General features: G+C 41.1%; 1 protein-coding gene across 28 annotated transcripts in view; it reads left to right on the top strand.

The window, feature by feature from the left end:
- ANK2 (ankyrin 2) overlaps positions 1-25476 on the top strand; it is a 273624-nt gene that overhangs the window by 169544 nt on the left and 78604 nt on the right. For 27 of the 28 annotated variants that reach the window (XM_054292269.1, XM_054292302.1, XM_054292311.1 and 24 more), the window contains 7 exons: positions 7138-7236; positions 10364-10549; positions 10998-11021; positions 12861-12959; positions 14125-14223; positions 22372-22470; positions 23096-23293. In XM_054292269.1, coding sequence (XP_054148244.1) covers positions 7138-7236; positions 10364-10549; positions 10998-11021; positions 12861-12959; positions 14125-14223; positions 22372-22470; positions 23096-23293 — 804 coding nt within the window. The remainder of the gene's footprint in view (positions 1-7137; positions 7237-10363; positions 10550-10997; positions 11022-12860; positions 12960-14124; positions 14224-22371; positions 22471-23095; positions 23294-25476) is intronic. The other variant, XM_054292293.1, reaches the window with a different exon arrangement.

Here is a 25476-nt window from a genome sequence, read left to right as displayed (position 1 = left end):
CTGAGCCACAACCAAATAAATAGAAACATCTTATTTTCGGTTTTACCTCATTATTGTCCCCCTTCCAGCCTTCAGCCACACAAAATAAATGGATGCTTTCAGGACTGCTTTTCCCTTGCCATGCGTCAGAAGGCAAACCCCAAATGCAGTTTCAGATGGGCACCCTGATTAGAATCAAGATGCCTTTGGGCCCTCACCTATGCCCAGCATCAGGGTGGTGTTTTCTTGTACATGGCCAATCTGTTCTCATCCCATTATTCTCCATCAGCTCCAAAATGCTATTTCCAGAGCATAGAGCATCTTGATTTCTGACTGGCTGTGTTTCAGGCCCTGTTATTACTTTGCTGTTCTTGCGGAAAAACCTGTGATATTTGAAGCTACTGAAATAGAATATCTGTGCTCTTTACATTCAGCATCTGGGCTCAGAAGTGACTTCAACTCACACTTCCCAAGAGAGGGGCCTTGCAGTGGGGAGGCAGCATATGCGTAGAGCTTCTCTTGGAGTCCTGGATGATTCCTCATGAATGAACTTGCCAAATTTATCACAGCCCAGGCAGCATCATTTATCCATAGGCTTTGTCATTATTGCTGTGGTGTAAGTACAGAGTGGCAAACACTATTTATATTACTAGGGAATTAGTGGGACAGCTGAAGGGGTGGTGCTATTTTCTGTGTAGGCTTCTGTGTCACTACATTTAAAAAAGAAATATTTATTACAAATCACTTTATAATGTGTTTTCTCAAACTAGTAAATAATCTTTTAGGGGTTTTTTTTGGTTGGTGTTTTTTTGGGGTTTTTGTTTAACTGTTTGAACCAGTTTCAGGACGAGCGTCCCTAAAGCCAATAATTCTTATCATGTTCCTGACTACTTGTCTCATCTTGAATCTATGGGACTCTGCAGGCCTCAGCATCTGCCATGTGTCATGGATGCAAGAATTGTCACCTAAATTATTGGCTGACACTGGCTGGGGGATTTTACAGCAGGTCAGAATAGAGTAGCTTGCTTTCCCCCTAGGGATGTGCCACCCTACATCCAGCACCTCTGTGTGCACAGATACTTACATCTAATCTCTGTGACATCCTCACTAGCACTTTTCAGCTTTGTTAAAAAAGGAAATGATAGCTGAGGTGAGTGAATATATAAGGTACTGCTCACTGGGAAGCATGGAGGAAAATCTCTGCTCTGAAAGCATGCAATGTTTTCATCAGAAATCCACAGCATTTCAATTGTTTGTGGATGTATCTAAAAGGTGTTTTTACTGAGTCCCTCTTATAATGTGGATATAGGAGTTCTTGATTTGAGTATGCCCAGTCTTTCTTCAGAGTAGGCCGCTTTCTGTTGACGGTATGGCAAAGTGATATCCATTAGGCACCTTATAATTAAATTATATTAATTTCCCTTTATCTTATCCCTTTATCTATACCCTGATCTTCACAAATTTCCCAGTTGCTGTTAGATTGAATGTAAATATAGATGTCATAGTTCAATTATTTATGAGATTTTAATGGAAGAGATTATTTTTCATTAAAAAACATCTGTTTTATGGAAAATATATTTTAATGGAAAAGAAATATGGAGGTGAATAATTGTTCGAGTTACTGCTATGTTAAAATGCTGGATTTTGATGTAAGCTAAGAGCAACAAAAAAAAGAGACTTCAGAAAATTAACATAGTACCATAATCTATCCTTAATTCACCCTTTTATACACAGAATCTCTCCTGCTCAGATATAATCCTCTTATGAAGTGTTTATTTATAGTTTGACTGAAAATAATGCTCCTGAGCATAATGCACTGAGCAAAGTTTCCAGAATTGTGAAATTGATGGTTCTATCAAGATGTGTACTTTGAATTTAGTTTGCAGATTGCGTTTGTCACCCTCATGTGTCATTGCTTACAATTAGTTTATTGCTTGGATTGTTGGGGGATTTTTCACTGAGTAACAGAAGGGCTGAGGATGGAAGACACCCGTGGGGCTCATCTTGTTCCCTCCTGTGCTTGAACAAGATCACCCACTGTTGGCTGCCCAGGAACATCTCCTGGGTTTTGAGTATTTCCAAGGAAGGAGACTCCAAAGCCTCTCTGGATAACTGGTGCCAGTGCTTGGTCCCCTTCAAAGTAAAAAAGTGATGCCCAAAGGTTTGTTCCCACTGCTTCTGTTATTTTCCTTCCCTGCATAACGTTCTCCCCTTTGAGACAGAATAACCTGCTGGAGATATTTCCTCTCCTGTAGACATTCCTGGCAGCTGGGATGAGGGAAGCAGTGCCTGAAGGTAGAGCTATTAGGGTGAGGTATAGAAGTCACTGGTTTAGACTGGTGCTGGTGGAAAATGGGGAAAACAGGAAGATTGTCTGTTGGAGAACAAAGATTCAGATCAGGATCTTTCTGTTCTTGTTGAAATTGAGCAATATTCTGAAGAGCAGATAACACTTTCAAACAGGTCTTGAACTTGAAGGTCCCCAAATGATCATGATCTTACTGCATAAAGCACTATTTTAGCACAGGACCATGACACACAGACATGCTAATGTGTGTGAGCTGTTTGATGAATAATCTAAGCTTGTCTTGCTCTTATCTCATCCTTCATGTCAATATTTGTTTTTATTGAGTAGAACTAAGCAGATATGAGCACTTGATTGTAAACCATTGCATGAGATGCCAGTTTTTCTTCTCTTTCCTGATAATCACTGTCATCCAATACAGTCTTAAACAGTTCCTGGAGGCCTATAAAATAATACAAAATAGTTATGTTTGTGTCGGTTTATGCTAACTATTTAGTCAAAGGATATGTTGCTAACCCTCATGAATCCTCTTCAAATAGGCAAAATCTAGAGAATATATACCTCTGTTTTCTCTCTTTTCTGTATCAGTATTAAAAAAATATATGGATATATGGATAAAGTATATGGATACAATATGTATATCGACACTGAAGTCCACAGCTAACAACTCAGTACTGCCTGCGAAGAGGAGCCTTAGTTCCTTGAAAGCCTGCCAAGAAATAAAGCTCCACCAAGCTATAGAATTGTGTGATTTTCTCAACACCCTAATAATCCCTCTGCTTCTTCAGCCTGTGTTCTTCATTAGGGCTCGGGGACAATTTAATGATACAAATTCTGAGTCATATATAGACTTGGCAATTTACATTAATAGCTTGAAAAATAATTTGAGAGCTAGTCATTTTCTCCAATTAGCCAGTAAATCAGTGAATGTAGTAGAAAGAACAAAGTATGAAATATAATCTGTTTTGTGATAATTTCTCATTCTGACTTTATATTATAGCAGTAAACATCTTGCAGTACACATTTGTGGGGGTAATGAAATTGGAATATTTTGTTCTCACCATGAATACTCTGATGAAACCATTGTTTGGAAATGAATGTTATATATCATTACACAATTAATTTCGATTTTTCAGATGATGCACCAAATCTAAACATACAGACAGAGTATGATTGCACAGCTGAGCTTAACAGGAAAGAAAAATGTAGTTCATTTCTCCTTTTCCAGGTCACAGTCAGTATTCTTTCTTTAATTCTGGACAGTATGGGATCATAAACTGGATGGAAATTTATTGAAATAAACATTTCTCACCCACTGGCCCAATAAACTTGCAGAGTCCCATTCCACGTGGCAAGGGGAGAGGCCAGTCTCCCTTGCAGTATGGCCATGGAGAATCATTTCCCATGGGTACAGCAGGAGACGCTTGGGGATAGTGAAACGAAAGTCAAGGGAAAATGTTTTCTTTAGTTTGGGGAGCTATGGGACTTGAGATTTGACATATCTCTAGAAGCAGAGTAGAGAGCCGCTCATCTAAAAGATGAGAAACTGGGAAGGGGTTTTATATTGACAAAAGGAAAGGAAGTGAAGGGAAGGGTCTGGTTTTTGTGGGCATTTCCATTCAGGAAGTGCAGGACTGGCTGAGAGAGAAAAACTCACTATGAAGGAGACAGATCACAGAAACCATGTGGGGCTGGGAGGGAGATGGAACACCTGGGCTCCAGTGGCCAGGGGAGAAGGAAGAGCTCCAGGAGGGCTAGCACTTAATCCCACTGGGCACAGCTCTTCCAAGGAGAGCAGGCATATTGGGAATCCTAAAATAGGAGATTCCTGGCCAAGGGCCAGGACTGTTGCAGTTGGGGACGCTGCAATTAGAAGCTCTGAAACCAGAGCTTCACTGAAAGCACACTGAGAAAGCAGACTTCTCCCTGCCAGCAGACAAAGTCAGGCTTGACCTTGCCAGGGGGAGAAATTCAGAGGAATGTTTTCCAGCACGTCTGGTAAAGGCAGTTTTGCACGTAGCTCTTAGCATATTGTAATTCCCAAAATGAGCCAGATTTCAACAGAATACATACAGTAGTTTCTGACTATAAATGAAGCTTGAAGGAAAACAAAGATACTATGTCTTTCTGTGTGAGAATTTTCTTTCTCCTAATTTCTGTAATTTCAGGTGTGATTATAGCACAAGTATGATAAAATGGGCACACTCTTCTGGATCTCTGTGTAGAAAAACATTAAGTATTTCATGGTATTAAAAGGTCATGAAGTCATGTACGTGTTGTTTATAGTCTCCTAATCCAGGATTTATTGTCCTAGTTCTGTTCCAGAACCAGGGACTTGAGTTGATTAAAAAAATTAGATTCTTCAAAGCTTTTAAGTAAATTGATTTACTGTGGCTGGAAAATTGTCATATTCACCCAATTCAGTCAGTGTGATCCTTGTAATATTCCAAGCTAGAAGGCATGTATTACATTTGAAGGATTAGACTTTGCCATGAAAACGCTGATGAGGCGAGTGGAAAATTACTATGAGTTATCCCTCGTAGTTTGCCACGTTGGTTCTTTCCGGAGTGGGAATGAGCTGGAACAGTGAGCCAGCTTGGGTACCTGCAGGCTCCTCTGTCCTGTTCCCTACAACTGCAATGGAAAAGAAGCCAATCTGTTCCTAATTCCCTCTGCCGGCTCTTGCCTCTGCCTCTTGTTCACCTTCCCAGTTACTCAGTGAACAGCCTTCCATTATTTTATGCTATGATGGGATCCCTTATCCCCTCTGTGTTAAGAGCTGTCTGAGGAGCAGCTGGGAGACCAGAGCTCCCTGACTCCCCACCTCCTGCCCCAGGAGGGGACATGGGAGAGGCTGGCTCTGTGAGCTTCCAGTTTGCTGCCTGGTCTTTGCAGTGATTTGGGAAGAGGAAGCTTCCCATCAGCCTGACCTTATTGTTAAGAGGCTTTTCTTGGTGTCTTACCTGAATTTTCCCTTCAGCAGCCTTGTAAACTTTGCTTTTTTGTTTTAGTTGTCATGGATATGCAGAACAGAGCTCTTCCCTTTAGAGACTGTTTTCCTTCACTTTGACCTTTCCAGCCGGAACACCACCATTTATTAGCCTGTTCTCAAGGAAAGATAGCTTCCCTAAGGAGATACATTTTTATGCCAGTGCAAGGGTTTTCTTTATTACAGCAGAATGAGCTCCTTGACCAGTGTCCAGTCTCTGGAAGACATTTCTGACCTCTAGGGCCTTTTTTGCAGAATTCTTGTCTTACTTGTCATTCCCTGTGTGGATAGTTTATTTTCCCAGCAGTAGAGAGACGCTTGTGTTTGTCCCTACTAAATTACCTTTCCAGGTCTTTTGACCACGTTTTCAAATGATGATCCTGTGATGTGATGGACTTGCAGACTATGTTGGTCATACTATCTGTGACTATAAGAGTCCATCATTTGAATAATTTCTGAGAATATTGGATAATAACTGACTCCTGTGCAAAGCCACTCAAAATACATCCCCCCAGTTTTGGCACTGTACTGTTGTTAAGTGTTCTCTGGGTGCCATTTTTTAATTCTGTGTCCCAAGATTGTCAGTGGAAATGCCAGGATATTATGCAAAGCAGCATTCAAATATTTGCTGCAACTTTTATGGCAGATATCATACAACATCCACAACATAAATTAGGTTTATTGCTTGAAAAGTCCTCTACATTTGTAAACACAGAGGGAGGTTGTAAAGACATCAGTTCTACAATCTTTGTGTTATCTAGTGACTGAAAAATGAGATTTTATTTCATTAGGAAATTATTAGAATGCCTCCACAGCAGGTTTCCTAGAAAGAATAATATTGGCTTCCCTGAAAGAAGGTTTTTGATTATCACTGTATTTGTTTTGATTCTGATTGTTTGTGTGAATGCACAACTCTGTCATTCAGTGTGACAGCACACAAGATAATAAAAAATCAAATAAATTGCATGTTTGAAGTCTGGTTTGTGGTTTATTTTCTAGCTTAAAGTGACATTTCAAGCCAGAAGATTTTGTCCTCTTATGTTACATAGTAATGTACAGAATATTGAAGAATTTTCTAAGGTCTTCTTAGAAATCCTAAAAATTCTTATAAATTATTGATCAGGCAGACAGAATTCCATGCCTCTCTTTCATCAAGATTTTGTAGGTAATTAATTACAATTGTTTTCATTAAATTACTTTATTGCAAAGAAAGATTTTCTACTGTAGGCTGATAGATTTAGAATAAATTTTTAAAATTACATTTTATTCAGAGCAAATTATTTTAATAAATTTAGGTCATTTTAATTTAAGTTTTTAATTAAATGATAACTGAACCTGCTGTATGGTCAGAAAGGCAGCTGTTCCTTAGCAAGGCTGAGTTCCTTTATGTTGGATACTTTGCAATGTTTTATGTATTAGAAGTTTTTCATAGTATGCTAAGCCTTTGCCATTTCTACTGAGCTTGTCAGAAGGTATGGGCTTCATGGTCTCCAGGGGATGATGTCTTTGCTTAAGTAAATGTAATAAATGGAGGAAACTCTTGCTTTCCTGTCAGCTTTCATAAAACTTTATTGCCAGCTTTACATCCCTGAGCATTATCAGCAAGGAATAGCTGTATTAATAATTTGTGTGTCCATTGCTTCCTTAAAATATGTCAGAAGAAAATGAGTGTGAAAGCCTGGAGAGTTCTGTGGGTTTAAATGGCATTGAACATGACTGTATTAAGGGAAAAATACAAGGTTGTTCTTTTTACATTCAATTACAAGAACACAAATGCATTTTTAGCTGTGTATCCACTTGTGGTTCATTATTGTTGGTACCTATCATTTCAACATGACATTATTTTCTCCTGTGTCCTTCCTAGAATGGCTTTACTCCCTTGTACATGGCAGCTCAAGAGAACCACATTGAGGTGGTGAAATATCTCCTGGAGAATGGAGCCAACCAAAGCACAGCTACCGAGGTGAGGGGGTTTTCTCACATTTTTCTTTGCCTGTGTATTCGGATCACTTGAAGTCAGAACTGTGTGGGCTGTCTCCAGAGGGCTTGTCTGTGTCAATTGGCACCAACAGGTCATTGTTAGCAAGCTTTGTTTTAGAATCACAGATTTGTTTAGGTTGAAAAAGATCTCTAGATGGAGTCCAACCATGAACCCATCACCTGAGTCTTGGGATGTCAGTTGAATTCAGAAGAGGTGAGGCCCTCTGTGGTGCTGGGTTCACAGAACCATTTGGGAGGTCACCTACTCCAGCCTCTTGCTGCTGTTCCCTTAAGTTACTCTGATTCTGAGGATCTCCTGTGACATGGTGTAACTTGTGAGTGTTCATTATTGGCTCTGACTGGTGTAAACTGGAAACCAAATGGCTAACAAGGATTGCATCAGTGAGCTTGGCAGGCTGTTGTCTTGATGGACATTTTATTTCTACTGCTGGGCCACGTGGGTGTAAATAGGCAGAAGGATAATATTTACTGGGGATATGGATTGTAAACCTGCAGTAACTCCTGTGCAAGCAGGAGAGACACCTAAGTAGGAGAGAGGAGACTCCATCTCCAGAGGAACTGAATCCAACAAGCTTCCTTCCACATATGAGGGGGTTTAGGGGCAGTGGAGAAAACTCCTTGGTCATTAGACTATGCTCATTTTGTTTCCTCTTTCTGCCAAATATTCTTTATTCCAGCCAAGGGAGTGAGTGAACAGGCTCTGTGCTGCAAAGTGTGTCATCTTCCTGTTTGTTCTATGTGTGTGACATGTGAAGTAGCTATAGCAAAATTTCTCTCTGGCCAGAGCTTTTGTTCCTGTTTATTGTTTTCTCTAGTCTGCTCAGAAACATTACCTTTCTGGATTGCCTTCACAAGTGGATCAATTTGAAATGCTGGTGCATTTATGCTCCCTCTCCTTCTCTTCAAACCTGTCAGTGTTAACAGCTGTCTACTGTCCTTCCTCTCAGTGGGTACTGTACTATTTGATGACAGCTCATAAAATAATCCCTTCATAGATGTGGTGATCACATTACATGTCAGCTTTCTGAAACACAAAATCCCAAATGATTGCCAGGCAACAAGGCAGACACACACTCCTTGTGAAGGAGCCAGGTGGAACTGGGGCTCGCCATGAGCCCAGCCCTGCTGCAGCCCACAGCCACCTGCTGGCAGCCAGCTCCCAGCAGCTTCTGCTGGCTGGGAATTCATTCAGTTTGCAGGATTTGAGAGGGTGAGATGGTTATAATTCATGTGGCCTCTGTTTGAGTGCAGACATTGACAGAACACACACTGTAGTGTCATTTTGTAGAAGAGGCAGAGAGGAGAAAAAGTAAATATATTCCTACTCTGACCCTGACTCCAAATTTATCTTGTGCCTTTAGAAAGATCAGTTTTCACTCTGTAGCTTGTAAAGTAAAGGTTGTTGATCTCTTTGCTGCTTAACTAGGTCAGTTTTAGGTTCAGGTCCTGCTGAGGGGATGGTTTCCATGATTGTGTGAGTGTTCCTGAAGGAAGGCCTGAGCCACCATCACTTTCATAGGTGCCCAGAGTTCACCTCATGAATAGGATGAAGAAATGGTACGTTCATAAGGTGGGATGACAGCCTGAACTGTGGATGTCACTCAAATACAGGGAGAAGGTCCTTCTGTTTAGCATCAAAGAGTGGCCCTCCTCATGGGAGGTGAGGACATGAAAAGCTGTCTCCAAGCTTTGGTCAGCCATGGTCAAAAGAGGCAATAGCAGGGGGAATGCAGAAAGAGTTGTGTCCTTCTAGAGGAGGGTGCATGATGAAATGGTGCAAATCAAATGGATGAACTTATCTTTGAAGCCTTGAAACTTGCCCTGCCTTTGGATGCATTTCATTTCCTCTCACACTTCTGTATGTGCAGATAAAAAAGGAGAGTAAGGGTGAGCTCGGTTTCAGAGTCTCTAATCCAGGATTTGTTCTCATGTTCCCAGAGGCAAAAGGCAAATGCATTAAGCCATTTCAACACCTTATGTAGCCCCAATCTCAGAATAATCTTTACAGTTCAGCTGTTTTGTCAGCTGTTCCCCCCTTTTTAATTCATTGTACAGAATTTAATCTCTATTACAGGCAGAACCCACAGCAGTATCGCTGTTACAATGCACCTACCCACAGCTCGACGCAAAAGGGAGAGAAAGTTATTAGATTACTGAGGGGAAAAATTGCCTTGGCAATTCTTCAGATGTTTCTTTCAACATATGTTAGCTCTCATTCCTTCCCAACTTGGCCTTTATTCTTCTCTCATCTTTCTGTATTTCTATTCCAAAGCAAAGCTGTCCCATCTCTCATGTAGTTACAGAGCACCTGTGCTTGGGGAGGGTGCATGACCAGAGCAAGGGTTCAGTTTGAAATCAGAATGAAATATCTGGTAGCCTGTACTACTTAAGCCAGGAGAGCAAGCTGCTATCTTGTTATCATGGATTTTAAAGCACTGGCCATCCCAGGCACGTGTGGAGGAACAAGACAATTTTAAACTAATTTAGAAACAAACCTAAAACTATGACAAGCAAAGGTTGATTTTCTGATTTTCTTTTTAAAAGAAACATAAATAATGTGTAGTTTTCCTCCCTCAAATCATGTTCCTAAACATGATCTGGATTTCTTGACTCATGATTCATGTGTAACTTTGAACGGGAACAGCAGCAAACGCATTTGATACACTTCCTTTTTGCAGATATGTGAGATGTTCATAAACATATTCTGTCTATATTTTTCACATTGACACTGTTCAGTGCTCAGTGAATTTACCAAAAATTTGCTAAAGATAGGCTTTGTAGCCCATTTTAAGATGAGAAGTAATTAAGAGAGATGCTATAGAATGATTCTTTGCTTGCACTTGACTTTAAAAAAAGATTACTTTGAAGTGTGAAAGATCTTTCAAAGCATTTCAAATATTGGAAAGCCTTTTGAAGTTGTTTGAAAGAGTTAAAATATGTTGTGCCTCCAATCTCATGTCCCTGGAGATGGAGTGCAGAGGTGGAAAACAGCTGGGAACACGCTCCCCGGGTCGGTGTGCGCGAAGGGCGCGGTGCAGCTCCCCACGGCTGTCTGGCCGTGCTGAGCACCCCTTATTTGCTGCCCCCAGGACGGTTTCACCCCTCTGGCTGTGGCACTGCAGCAGGGGCACAACCAGGCTGTGGCCATCCTGCTGGAGAACGACACCAAGGGCAAGGTGCGGCTGCCCGCGCTGCACATCGCCGCCAGGAAGGATGACACCAAGTCGGCGGCACTGCTGCTGCAGAACGACCACAACGCCGACGTGCAGTCCAAGGTAACGGGGTGGGCTCCGGGCCCGGGGACAGCACCTCGAATCCCTGCATCCTAACGGGGAAACGGAACTGCTCTGGCGGGGAAGGACAACTCGCTCCACCAGTATCGCCAGTAATACCCATAAGTTTGCGGTGTTAAGCTGCACAGTAATTACAAAGTGCTCATTTTTTCACTTTTTAGTTTGCCTCCTATTTCTTTGGTAACCAGATTTTTCTCATTATTTGCGAACCAGAAGCCACTGGAACGGAAGCAGAATCACTGCTTCCCTATGAAGTAGGATATTGGTTTATTGCCCACGGGAGCATAGATTGTGTTTAAAGTTAATGCATGCTTGAATGGCTTTTCTCATAATTAACAGCATAACTCATTTCAGAAAAAGCAACATAGTTCTTCGTTTTGCGGCCAGTCTTTAATATTGTTCCTCTTTTTCCCAAACCATGCTGCATCAGATGATGGTGAATAGGACGACTGAGGTACCGACATCAACAATTTTTAATTACTCTTTCTGTTACTTATGATTATTTTCACTGCTCTTTGCCAATATTTCCTTATTAGTTAGCAATAGAAGTGAAGATATTATTCTTTTTTTAATACATAGAAAATTCTGGCTCAAAACCTATTTTTATTCATCCTTTGTCTTAGAATTTCTTTTTACTTGTGTCAGTATTGAAAGACTTTTTTGAGAATTCACATCCGTCCAAAGGAGTCTGAAGCAAGTAGTGGAGCTAAGAGGATAAAGATGCTTTTTAGCTCAATTTCATTAATTATGAAAATGCACTCACTTGGCATAACTACATCTGGGTGTCTGGCTTGGCCAGAAAAATGGTAAAATTAATTTTCTGTTTCTTACAATAATAAGCATAATCAAATTCTCCAGGGTAAAAACTTGTTCAGGGCATCTGCTTCTTTTTACCATTCTTCCTATTACAATCTTTTCCATAAAGTTTTGCAAAGCCCTCAGGGACAGTATATATTCAGAATTTACCTGCAGTAAATAACACGTTTCTTATATGGATTTTACTTCCACTAAAAATCACGAGGTTGATTGGCTTGGACTGGCATTTTCCCAAAAGATCATTGCCACTTTTAGGAGAAAGAAAAAGTTCCAAGGATGAGATTGTTGTTTCAATACCTGCTTTTGAATAATGGAGTTTCTCTGCTGGAGGAGGGAATGAATTATGGATGCACATGCCCACGGGAAGGTGCTTTCCTCTTGGTGTGTACACACATGAGCAGGCTGCCAGGAGGCAGCAGTGATGTGAACTGAAGGGTGACAGCTTCCCTGGGCACCTGCTCCATGGGGCATGCTCTTCCCTGAGGGAAAGGGCAAGGGCTACTGCAGTGCCTGTGGAAGGAGAGCAGCACGTGCTCACATTCCTTTGTTCCAGGAGTAGCTTAAAATGGTGGTTTGGATACTGAGAGGCAGGAAACCCAGCTGAGAGCATGCTGTAGTCAAGGAGCCAGAAGTATTCCTCCCTTTCTATAACTATCAGCAAGATCCAATCAAATCAGTGTAAAGCTCTTCAGGGAAACCTCAAAAGCAAGGCCCTTTCTACTTGAATTACTTACGAGAAGGAAAGCTTGCTCTCTGTCCTAGTTTCTGAAAATTTAATCTTTTTTCATGTTGTTGTCAGGAGATTGTACATCTCATTGCTGGAGCAGGTTTCACCTTCTAGTATTCAAAACACAACAAGTGTGGGGTTTTTTATTTATGGTTTGCGAGGTTTCTTCAGCTCCTTTGCAATCCAAATTGTATATAAATAATTATGATTCCTTTACTATGCTACTAAGTAGTTTCTCATGTAAACCAAACTCTTTAATTACATTTTGAATAATTACTGCTTTTGAAAAAACAAACAAACAAACAAAAGCCCAAGATGAAATATGTTGTCCATATTTCTATTTCTAAGAGGAGTAAAATAAGAGTCCAGCAACTTTTGTGATCATTTTTGGAACCCCGATAAATATACCCAGCCTAAAAGACCCATGTTGCTTCCAAATGGTAATAAGGAACTTGCTTTATTTTCTTTAAGGATGGCTAATACATTAATATTTTCTGTGATGAAAACTGATCTTATTGGCCACTGATGCAGGGGGCTGAGGTGGGGAATGAAGGAATGAAGCACTTTTGATAATCTCCCCCCTGTAAACTGACTTCTCTGCCCAAAAGGCTGTGCTCTAGAATACCTATTCACAGTCTGGATAAAATTGCCACGATGTGTTAGTTGGGCAGCATTTTGGACTGAGGCTCTAGTTCAGTAGCTGACCTTGTGTGAGAAGATGTGTGTAACGAGGGCTGTTTCCCTTTGTAGAGCGGCTTCACCCCTCTGCACATCGCCGCGCACTACGGCAACGTCAACGTGGCCACGCTGCTGCTCAACCGCGGAGCTGCCGTCGACTTCACCGCCAGGGTACGGACTCACCCCTTCACCTGCCTGCTTCAAGTGGCCTGCAGAAATGGGGGGGTTTCTTTGGGTAACTCTGAGGCAAGAGCTGAGTGAAGAAAGGAGCAAAGTAATGCTGAAGTTCTGTTGGGATCGAAGCTGTCTTTTTTGCAGTAATTCTGAAAGGTTGTCTCTGTGCGATGTCCTGGAGGCCTTGGGAGTTGTGTAACAGCCAGTATTCCCAGCTGGAGGGAGCATGATCCTTTGGCAGCTCCAGAAAGCTGATGCTCTTATAATGTGTCAGTTCCCTGTGGCTTTTCTGTTTGTTAGATGTACTCTGGAAATTGATGTAGGATTGATTGGCTTTTTTGGTATTCAATATTTGCTATACTGATTGAATTCCATGTTTTCACATGTTACTCTTTTTCAAAGCCAGAAAGTAAAGTATATGGCTGTTATACAAATTCAACAGTAAAAGAACTAATTAATCATGACTACTCTTTCATGGTAAACAACTGCAGAGTTACATGGTCCCGTCCCTTTGCTGTTGCACATTACGTAGTTTGACATGAAAACCTCTGGTAATCTCAACCCAGCTTCCAGGTCACAAGTTTGCTGTTTGATTTTGCCAGACAGGCTTTGAATTACCTCAGGGTTCTGCCTTCCAGACTGACTCCCTCCTGCTTCCAATCTGGAGTAGCTGCTAATATTACCTCTTGCCTCACCCAAAGTGTTTTCAAGGACTTTCAGCCTACACAGCCTACACAGCCTACCACTCCTTTATGCTCTTGGCACTACACAAGAAGGTTCTTTTGTGTAGGAGTGACGCATTTGTGTCCTCTGTGTACGTTGCAGTGATTGAAATGCTTCAGTGTTTTGTGACTATTGGCTCATTGGGACTCTGATACATGTTTGTGTATTTGTCTGGCCCTGGGGCTGCGATGTTTGCTGCTTGGGCAGATGCGCTGCTTCCTTCATTCAAGGACCCCAAAACAATGGAGAAGGACTCTTGCTTAGGAAGGAATTACTAACTCTAGCTTATATGGTGTGTGCCTAGCTCTGATGCTCTAGCACATTCTTGTTTATTCTCTACTATGTGATGGTCTCATTTTTTGTGATCTGAACCCAAATTCACCCCCATTGCACACCTTCAGATCCATCCAGCTCATCGTTTGTTCTTTTCATGGTGTAGAATGGAATCACCCCACTGCATGTGGCTTCCAAAAGGGGAAACACAAACATGGTGAAGCTCTTGTTGGATCGCGGAGGGCAGATCGATGCCAAAACCAGGGTGAGTCTTTCTATTCCCTGAATATGATTTTGTCCCTTCTGGGGAAGGGACTGGGATTTTCTCCTTGCTTGCTTTTGGGGATTTATTGTGTTTTAATTTTATGTAGACTGTTTTCTAGGGTATCAGACTCAAGAGCAGCTGGTATTAGTGACAGTAGGAGGCAGAAATGCTATTTCCTTTAGTCTCCTGTATAACCTGCCTACATCATACAAAAAAAAAGCTGATGAAACTGATGGTTTTCAGGGAATAAGCCTGTTATTTGGTCCAACTTGACATGACACAGCACATGTGATGCACAGCAAAAGGAAATGGAAAGTCTGGACTCATCCAAGCCTTTCAGTCCCCTGATCCCTAAATGTCCATGCTAGTTGCAGTATGCCCTGTGGAAGCTCTACTGAGCTAAGTCCATTTTAATTGGAGAGCTGATACAGATGCAAGCAACCTCCTCAGAGCCACATGTCTCTTCCCCAGACAAAGCATGGGGTAGTAATTAGGTCTCACTGGTTTCCTTCTCCTTGTTGTCCTATTGAAATGTCACATCATCTCTCTGCCCTTTATTTATGGGTGATTTCACAGCCATTCAGGGCAAAAAAAAAAAACCCCATCATTTTATATGGGCAGGGTTAAATATTTCAAATGGGATTTTGGAATCATCTGGGAAAACATTGTCATTTATTCAGACTGAGCTGCACAGGGCTCCTTCTTAGGAGCTGCTGGTATTTAGGTAGCTGGTCTGCAAAATTACATGTCCAAGAGATCAAGAGTGTTTTAGAACACAAAGTTTAGAGCTGGACACGAAAGTTTTTGTTTAACCTGATAGGAAGGTAGAAGATATTACAGTCAGCTACCCTTGGGGTTGATCCAACCTCTGCAGTTACTTGGATTTTAATTACATCAACCATTTGTTGCTTCATAAACTTTGAAGACCAGTCATGATTATTGTGAACTCTGTATGTGACTGTGATTTGGTTTCTGATTATGAAATGATATCTCACTATTTTTCTTTTATTTTTTAAAAACTCCTGCTGATGGAAAAAGCTATCTCTCAGGCAGATGTACAGCAAATCACCCCTGCTCACATTTTCCACAATAAACACCTAAATCTCATGGAGAAGAGGCACGAAATGCTAATAATACCCTTCAGTCAGGATATTCCACATGCCCCTGAGCATGTCATACAGAAATAGTTCATCTGGCCTTTGGAATGGCAGCATTGAATTCACCTATTTCCTGTTCAGTATTTAGATATTGTTCTAGACAAGCTGACACAGATGATTGTGAGGGATGTTTTGGGTTTTAAGAGGTCAAAGTGTTTTCCCATCCCTGCTCACCCGCAAACGTTGAGCGCAGTTGTGAGTGAATGTAAGAAAGCAGGATTTGCCCAACGTAGGTGGGAGGGACCAATTTTAGATTTGTCTCATGGTCTCTGCTCCCTGCCCTGTATCAGCTGCTACATGGGCTCAAAATGTCAGTACAGAGATGTCCCTGAAAACCCGTACAGGTATCCTAAGGCACACATATTCCAGCTTGCACAGGCTCCCTCTTCCTGTCACCTTCACCTTCTGCCTCTTCCCTGCTCCGGGGCTCGCGGTGGCAGCCGATGGCGTGCGCCGCATGGTGGGGAAGATTCCAGAGCTTTGGTTTTGCTGTCCATGCTTTGTGTCAGCTGTGGATGTTATCTGGGTGTGTCTCTCTTCTCCCTGTGCTCTGTCCACTCACCTCGAGTGCCTGGCTCTGGCTGTGAGTCCGCACGGCGTGAGGAGGCGGGATGTGCTCTGTCCCTGGCACAGACCCTGCCTGCCCCGCTGCAGTACTAACACACCTCGCCTTCCCTGCTGCCTTCCCTCGGCTCCCCAGGAACTCCTGCCGCCTTCCAGCAGGTCACAGTCACTGCAGAACAGAGGAATTAAAACACTGCGATGTTTCACCGCCAAGTTCTTGTGCTCCACACCGCATCAAAATACACCCTTCAGTTAAAGCAGCCCTCGCTGCTTTCGTTCTGTTTATTTTTAGCTTGCTTTGTTACATGAAATCTGACGCTGCATAAATTAAGATGCAAAAGCTTATTTTAGGGGATTGCAGATGATTTTCAGTACTTCAGGTTTGCAAAGTTAATCTGTGAAAGCTTTCTATGTTTGAAAATCTTCCATTAGAGTGATTATTTAGGAGCCCTGTGTTGCCTAAAAATATAAATTAAAATGTCTATTCCTCAAAAGGAGTAAATGATGCATGTGTCCTGCTGTTCCATAATTAATGCAGCATGTCAAAGGAAAGCTCTGCTTTCTGCAGAAATTAGTATTTTTATTTTCTATACATTTCAGAATGTGCTTGATGAAATGAAAATGAAATTTTATCGCATTTCTCACAAAGCCATAAAAATGTAGACATAGTGGTAAATCTCTTGACACAGTACATATTTTAAAATAATATTTTACTTTTTTTTTTGCAAGTCATACCATTTTTCTCAATCAAGTCCTAAGTTTTTAAAATGTGAATTTTAATTTCTTTTATATTACATCCAAAGCAGAAATGGAAACTCCATTCTTAAAATAATAGGATACTTTTATTACTACTATCTGTTAGAAATATTATTATAATATTATATAATAACAAAATATCATCTGTAACAGTAGATAATTATTATATTATAATAAAATGCTAAAATATTATTTCAACATATATTATTATATAATATCTGTTATATGTTTTGCAACTTCCATTTACGTACAAGCCTTCTCTGGACTTTTGTTCATGAAATAATTAATGGGTAAAATTACCTATCCTAAAATATTTCATATTCAAAATTTTACTCAATCCTATGTTATCTTTACATTTTCTTACATTAGAAACAATTTAAGTGGCATCATTTTATTTAAAATTTTAATATTTGGCCAAAATTCTAACTCATGCAGATCCTGATGATTAGAGCTAGGGAGTCAGAGAAATTGTGCAGAAATGTGTTCTCTGAAAGATGGTGGAAAGTTTAATTTATGCTTAATTCACTGTCAGGTGATCAAGGGTAGCATGGCAATTCCCAGTTCTCACTTTGAGGGAAGGAAGCACAGTGCCAGGGCCACAGCATTTACAGTCTTCCTGGAGCACACTAAGGATTCTTACAGGGAATTATTGTCAGAATTTAAAAACAATTTTAGCACGGCCAAAATGCATGTATTTCTATAAAAAGGAGTTTTCATATAATAGAATCATAAGAATGTGCACCATCAGAATGTGGAAATGTTGCTGGCTATTACAAGGTTTTAGGAATATCCTTTCTGAATGCAGCTTTTGTATTATCTCTCTCTATAGATTGTATGGGGAAAAAAACCAAGAATATGAGATTGTTTTGATTTTGCATGCTTTTTTTCTTTTTAAATGCTGTTTAATTCACAGGCTTTTATCACCTTACTGGAATTTCCATTTTTGTGGGAGTAAGCAAACACCCTTCAGAGGGGGAGGAACACTCTCACCTGTCTCAACCATTGAAGCTGTCACACATTTTGTCATCTTCCTATTCAATCTTGCCAACATTGAAATTAGATTTTTGTTGCTCTGGGACTTTTCTTAAGTCTCCTCCTGCAGGTTTCCATCCTGAATATTTACAGTTGAATAAAATCCATGGAATGAAGGAGAGCATCCAGTCTTGGAAGGGCAAAATTATTGTGTGGGGCAGTAAGTGTGCTGTGTGCCCGCAGCATGGCAGCTGGAGCAGGGATAGGCATGGCAATGGTGGGACAAGGTCTGGTGCCCCCCTGGGGTTGGAGAAGGGCCACAGAAAGGAGGAGCTCAGCTGGAGCTCAGAGGAGTGGCAGGTCACTCATGGAGATGAGCAGTACCAATAGGAAAACAAAAGGAAGGAAACTGGGCAGCACAACTCAGATTTGGTTGGTTTAGGTTTTTTTTTTTTGTGGGGAATGTGCTTCAGACACCCCTTAACACTCATTCTGGAAACCTACTGAGATATTATTACTAATAAATCTTCTTTTGTACATCTGTGTCCTGACAAAATAGGCTTGGCTCTGCTATTTCCCCATGGGAGTAGTAACCACTGCAGCAGGATCCTGGCGCTGCCCAGGCACTGTGCTCTGTACAGTGTTTGTTCCTGCAGTAATGCTGCTGTGACATTTTCTCCTCATCTTCTTACATGCACAGAGCACTAATAATTCATTGTCAGCTTTTGCTGTTCCTAAAGCTCTGTCAGATTATAAATATCTAATCACAATGAGATATTTCCTATAAAAAATTTAGTGGCTCCATATAATGTTTACAAGGGAGTGGGAAGGTGTATTGTATGAATTGTCTAAGCAAGTTATCTAGAAAATGACTGTTATTTGGAGTTACTTATGTTACTATCTTAATACTCAAGCAAGCACATGGTATAATTTTTGCTGTATTTTTCAAATTTGTGCTGTGAATGGTGACCTGGAGGAATACTTTACAGCATGTTTAATTATGCCAAGAGCTTAAAGCAAGAGGGAGACTCGTCTTGTTCATTTTTAAACAGATTAGGTTTAGTCATAATGAAAAATGAACAAATTAAAATCCTTTTATTTGTCAAGAAAATTTAAACAATTTTGCATGTTTGACATACGAAATACTAAAACTTTACTTCACCCTTATGAAAATGAGAACATGCAACTACAGTTTAGAATAATTCATTGATAATTTGGCCTTTGATGTTCATTTCTACCATTAGTTTTTGGTTGAATGAACGCTGAATGTGAGCAACTGTCCTGTGACTCTGCTGCCCACATAATTTCCCATTAAACATCCCTCATAAGCACAGCTTCTTTTTGTCTCTGTGTCTCTGCTAAGCTGAAAGAAAACATTTGTGAAATGACCAAATAATTCATCTTTGGAAGCCCTACAGTTAGGAGTCATGCACAGCATTCAGAATTAATTCTGCAGGTTAAAAATGACCAGTGATTGATTTTTTCAAGGAAAAAAAAAAAAAGCACAAGTTTTCCTCATATTTTGAGAAGCATTTGAGAGAGAATTAGCATTGATGGAATTTCCTGCCTTCCATGCACACAGAGGGGATTGCATTGCCATTTCTCAGGGTGACCCAGCTGTTGGTTACATCACAGAGTGAATTAGGAGAGTACCACATTTGGGAACAGCAGAGCACCAGGTGTGGGATGTCACTGGGAAGATACAAACATTTAACTCTTCATTCCACACAATCCAGGGCAAGGAGATAATTGTTAAACTTCTCTAAACATCAAATTGCTGAATTTCTTGTCTCCTGACAAGGCAGCCTTTGTGTTGATGGGATATCCATTATCTGTGCTTCAAAGTCTGTGTCACTCTGATCCAGAGCTAGGTGTCCTGTCAAGTGATGTGTTGGTCACTCTGTGTTCTTCAATTAGCAAAGGAATTACTGACAAAGTACTTAGGCCAGCTCCTGAAGTCACTTTGAGAGCACTGAGGCTCATGGCAAATAGATAATGGTGCAAAAAAAGGATTTATTTGGTACACCAGTGTGTCTCTTCATGTTGGCTCATGTCAGCTTGTCTGCATTGTCTTCTTTACTGATTCTGCTACTACAACAGCTTTCTCTTTGAAATCTCCCTCATCTTTAAACAAAAGATATAAGCAAAAGAATTAGAAGTATTAAATATACAATAATTTTAAAATCTACATTGTAGGGGGATAGAATATAAGTAAATAAAGGTAGTATAGAAAGTAATCTTATCCCCTAAAGAATTGCAGCTGAGCCAAGTATTAAAGATTAGGAGCAGATCTGACTTTAACAGGCCACAGCTGTAGCCAAGAATAAGGAGAGTGTTATAAAAGAGTGGGTTGGTTGGTTGAGTGGATCTGGAGTCGGTTGCTGTAAGAAGAAGGAAGAGTCAACGCTTAGAGCAGCTGCCTACCAGAAACATCAAGGAGGTACCAAACTCTAGCAATGTGGAACCTTTGCAATATAGTGACAACAGAATTCTTGCAATATAATGGAAACAATACACCATGTTTTCCTCACAGCAGAAAGAGGAAAGAGAAGAGGGTTGTGTAGGAGGTCCTCAAAACACCTATGGCAGAGTAGAGTAGGATAGGTAGCAAATTTCTATCTCTGCTTTGAAAGGGAATTGTAGGTAAGAACAAAGAAGAAATCATTGTTTTAAATTGTATAGAGTTTTTTTGTTTTAGCCAGACATTCTTGAGGAGTTGATGCACTTCTTAGCTGATATTTTTCTTCTTTTTCTCCCTCTTGGGATTTGTCCTGCTTTTGTTCAAGGATTCATGCATTTTTTTCTTTTTTGCTGTTTTACTAAATAGAGTAACATCAAAGCCACCATGCAGATAAAGAAAGTGAACCTCCCACATTGATTAAAAATGTAGAGCACAAGAGGCCAGAAACTGGAAAGAAATACCAAATAAATACCTTCCCTATAAATGCATTTGGGATATATTCTTACCTTTGTAATGTCAGTGGGAGTTATCTGTAGGAATCCCTCTGGTAATGAGATGATAGCATACCTCGGTTTGTCATAAGTAGACTGGGCTCAGAGGACTCTGAAGTTTTAGTGCATAAAAAAAAGTAAATTAGTTCCACCTAATTCTTCACACTGACCCCATCTACCAGTGCTGAAGGCCACGAATTCTGGTTTTGGGTTTGATCTTTCACCTGTGTAACTTCAGTGCAAACCTTCTGTGGGATTTAGGAATGCCTCTGATACAGTGAGCACCCAGGCACACCTAACCCTGTCAGTGTGTCACAAAAGCCTCTGGAAAAAGGAGATAAGTAAGGGAGAAAATTCTTCCTGCAAACTTCAGCCCCTTGCAGCTGTGGAGCTTTGTGGTGCTGCTCACTTGGAAAGGGCTTTGTGCTTTGGAAACTGGGCATGAGAGATGCTCTGCTTCTTGGAACTGCCGTTTGTAGGGTGTTATAGGGCAGGGTTTGCCACCATGAGCTTGCAGTTGCAATGGCACTGTGTAGTCTAGAGCTACTTTTAATTTAAAAGCATAGTGATGCTGGTTTCCTCCAAACCCCAAGGTAAACAGTCCATCTGTGTATGAAGCAGGGTCACCAACTCATCCTTAGTGCCATGTTTTGGCAGTTTTGCTACTTTTTTAGCCTCTGTGTAATTCAGACCTGCATATTGTCCTTTTAATCAAGCTGTTTCTGGATTCCTTAATGGGATCCTTGGAATAACAACGTAGATATCACACAAGATGAGGGGCATGTCTCAAAAGGAGAAGGCTTTTCTTTCAATTAAAGACGTTGCTGTTTCACCTTGGTAAAGCCACCACTGTTGAGTGAAGGCTGATGATATCTCTGAGTGTGTGCTTGAACAATGCTGAGGGGATGAAAACTTGGCTTTTCATATCCTATGCGTTACCTTTTTTCAGTCGTTCAGCACTAATATTCTTTCACAACCATTTTTCCAGCCTCATACTTATTTTTCTGCATTAAGTCCAAACTATACAAAAGCTACCTAGAATTCATTCTCCCATCCAAATAGTTCATGAACACATCTTTTGCTACTACTGCTGTGATCATTAATAGTACCCTGAGCAAGTCTTTTGATACAGAATGGTGTTCTGCAATGGAAAAAACTCTTGTGGAGTTGGTGGTCTGACAGCAATTTTAGAAAAGAATTGTTAGCTCTGTGTTCACCCTTAAATCTCAGAAGTGAAAGATTTGGTTATGTTTCTGTCTTTTTCTCTTGTTTTAAAATCTTCTTTATATTGATGCCTGTTCAAAAGCAAAAGAAAATTCTGGAGCAAAGTTTCTGGTATGAACATCACCTGTTTCATCCCTGCATCAAAAGCAATCCAAGGACATGGGTTGGTTCATGGAGCACCCTCAACTTGGGGAGAGGCAATGCTGTATCAAAGACATGCAGAGGCCAGGGAGGGGAGGAGGAAGTGCACCCTCATATTATCCTTTGAGAAGAGATTTCAGCACACAATGAGCTTTCTCCCTCGAACAGTAACCTTAGAGTGTCCTTTACTGGTGCAAGCAAGAACAGGGATGAAACTTCATGCTGTGGAGCCAGCTGCAGTTAGGAGTCAAAAAAGGAGCTTTTTCTCACGTGTGGGGCTGCATTCCTGGCAGCCTGGCTGCATTCCTGGCAGCTGTTCCTCAGAGTGCCAGGACAAACAACTGAGTATATGTTCATTTGTTTTCTCTCCTTTTCCTTGAAGGATGGACTCACCCCACTGCACTGTGCAGCACGAAGTGGCCATGACCAGGTTGTGGAGCTGCTCCTGGAGCGAGGTGCCCCCCTGCTCGCACGGACCAAGGTGTGTATGGGCTCTGTCAGAGTATGGGACACCTCTGTAACCTTCCACAGAGCTTACAGTGTCCCTGAGAGGACAAGGAGGAACACAGCAATGTTACTGTCCTCCCAAAGGAGATGTATTAATGGGAAGAATGATCCAAAATAAGGTTTGCTTACATAATCCTCTCCAAATGCATGAAAACCATACACTTGCTTGCCCGTCTCTCTAGTATCAGACTAAACACAAGATGTGGAGTGCTACTGCCAGCACTTCCCTTGTGCTGCTTCCTGAGCCTGTAGTACACAGAGATGTGAAAGCTGGGTCAGTCACTCCTGAGAGGTGATTCCTGGTACCTATTTGCTGACCCGTCACGTACAGTAATGAGGACAGTTTCTCCTAATTATTTTTTCTATCTATTTCGGAGTTGGAAAATTATTTCTGTGTCTTCTTCCTCACATCTGGAAAACATACATCTAAAATAAATGCATTTCCAACAAGTTCTGTCTCTTTGGTGAAACTAATGAGGGGAAGATATTTGTATAATAGCAGAGCCCACTGAGCAGCACCTCACAACAACAAATGTCCTTCTTACATGTACCACAGTCTAAGTGGGGATTACTGAAGCTGCTGTTCTGTTCTGTCACAGAATGGACTCTCCCCACTCCACATGGCAGCCCAGGGGGACCATGTGGAATGTGTCAAGCACCTGCTGCAGCACAAGGCTCCTGTGGATGATGTGACACTGGACTACCTGACTGCTCTGCACGTGGCCGCTCACTGCGGTCACTACCGTGTCACCAAGCTCCTGCTGGACAAGAGAGCCAACCCCAACGCCCGTGCCCTGGTAAAGCTGTCCCACATGGGTCATGGAATAAAGCTGCCTGGTAGCTCTTGCCAGGAAAGCTGAGTGACAACTGTCAGCAAACTCCACAGCCTTAAGTAGATGCAGTAGCCACAGGGGTGTCACACTTGCTGGTTACCAGTCCTGTGTCTTGTGTGCTTAGGCCTGGTCATGGAACACACCCCTTGGCAAGTGGCTGTATGGTATGGTATGTCAGGTATGGAACTCTGCAGAGTCCCTAAAATCAGAGCAGGTTCTGGCTGATATTGATGTATACATTGGTGTTTTAATGAATTAATGGCTCAGTTTTCCATACCAGGTGATAGAATACACAATTTCTGGACTTTCAACTGAATTAGCAAGTTAATTGCCAAGGCAAAATATATTGAAAAGCTAATATTTCTGCATTTATCAAATTATTACAGTTTCCTCTATTAGGTGCCATTTTTCTTTCCAAAAACCAGTTCTTATGCTTACAGGACAGCAGGTACGATTCCTTTTACTCACTGATCAAACCATTGCCCCTAACAGCGAGGAAAACATCACATTTGACTCTGGAAACATTTGGAGTCTTTAATGTATCCAAAGCCAGACAAGATTACAATTTTCTCTACTAGGCACTGTTAGCTGGCTGGGAGTTCATGTACCAACATATTGCACTCTGTCAGGAAGAGAAGGAGTCTGTGAACACTTGAGGTTCTCCTATGTGGCCAGAGTTGTGCTGTGGCCAGCTGCACTGGGGACGTCTACAGAACCCCCACTGCAGGGCACTCAGCCTTCCCCAGCTTCCTGCCCACACTAGGACCCACTGTTTTTCTGTGTAGGCTCTCCCTGTCCTTTGCTTCCTTGGAACTGACACCGTCTTCTTCTGCCCCCTCATTTTTCTTGGCCTTTCCATACCCACAAATCCCATAGCTCCTTTGGCTTCCTCCTCTTACACTTCCTTTGCTTTGCTTTTTTCAGTGCCGTGCTCACTTGGGTGATCTTTGTTGACGCTGTTTTTATCCTTGCTTGTTTTTCTTGCCAGTCTTCTGATCACCTGCACTTTGCCCAGCTACTCACAAATACCCCCTAAGTCTTCTTTCTTTCTTTCCATGACCAGAAATATATCTTCTGTTCCCCTCCCTCCATGCCTCCCTCCCTGTGAAACATCTGAAACAAAAGGAGAACACCCTCAGGCTGCTGCCTCTGCTCCCTTCCCACCAAACTCATTTTCTCCCCCACTACCCCCCTCATTTTCTCTCTCCCATCAGGGACTTGTCGCCTTTGGCTTGTTGATAGTGTTTAATATATTAAATGAAGCTCATAATTTCTGTTAGTGATTGATTTTTTTTTTCTGCCTTCTCCCCTCCTCTGTCAAACTGTTCCTCACTTAAATAGAAGTAGCAAAACTAAATCAACTGAGGCAATGAAATTCAGTGAAAAATATGGAAACTTCTGAAACAGTAAAACTCCCTGTGAAATATATTGAGAGATGTTGTGTGGGAGGTAAAATATCAAATGATTTTGATTATTTCTTTAGAAATCAGAGAAACAGTAATCATATTCAGCAGAGTTCAGCAATGGAATAAATATTTTAAAGAATGATTTTTCAGCTACTTTAAAAAATTGTTAATGTTTGCAAAATGCTTTGGGGATACAAGCACAATGTGAGTTCTCAGCTTTTTTAATGTCTTTATGCTTTAAAGCACCTTCAAATGAACTAGTGATTAACATTTCCTTTAACAGAAGCAGCCTGTAGAACAATTGTTACATGATTATCTTTTCCCATAAACTAAGATCTCACTGCAAGGTTCTGGTTACTACTGGTTGATTGTTTGGCAATACTGATGCTCTTCATTAGAAAATTTACCAATTTTTCAACATTATCTAAAAAATGTTACTTATGCTTTTCACTAAAATGTTCACGTGTAGTAAATAATGTGTTGGTTCAGCTTCAGAGACACACTTAACCTGCATTTACTGTCATCAGACTATCATGATACCACAGCTCAAGGGGTAGTTCTTTATTGAAGGTACATCAAAACACACACACATGGATATTATAGCTTAGGGTATAAATATAAAAATAAATACACACAGGTCCTTAGATTTCAAGTAAAATGACAGATTAAGGTGGAACCTGTAATAAGCACTCTGTTCCTCTCTTTTTCTCAGTTTAAGTGGCTTCAAACTGAAAGAGAGTA

Source organism: Melozone crissalis, unplaced genomic scaffold (assembly GCF_028551555.1).
Source record: "Melozone crissalis strain CALT ecotype California unplaced genomic scaffold, PUWL_Pcris_2 ptg000006l_1, whole genome shotgun sequence".
Taxonomy (NCBI): Eukaryota; Metazoa; Chordata; class Aves; order Passeriformes; family Passerellidae; genus Melozone; species Melozone crissalis.
Note: the sequence above shows the minus strand (reverse complement) of the source record. Positions and strands in the feature narration are given on the sequence as shown.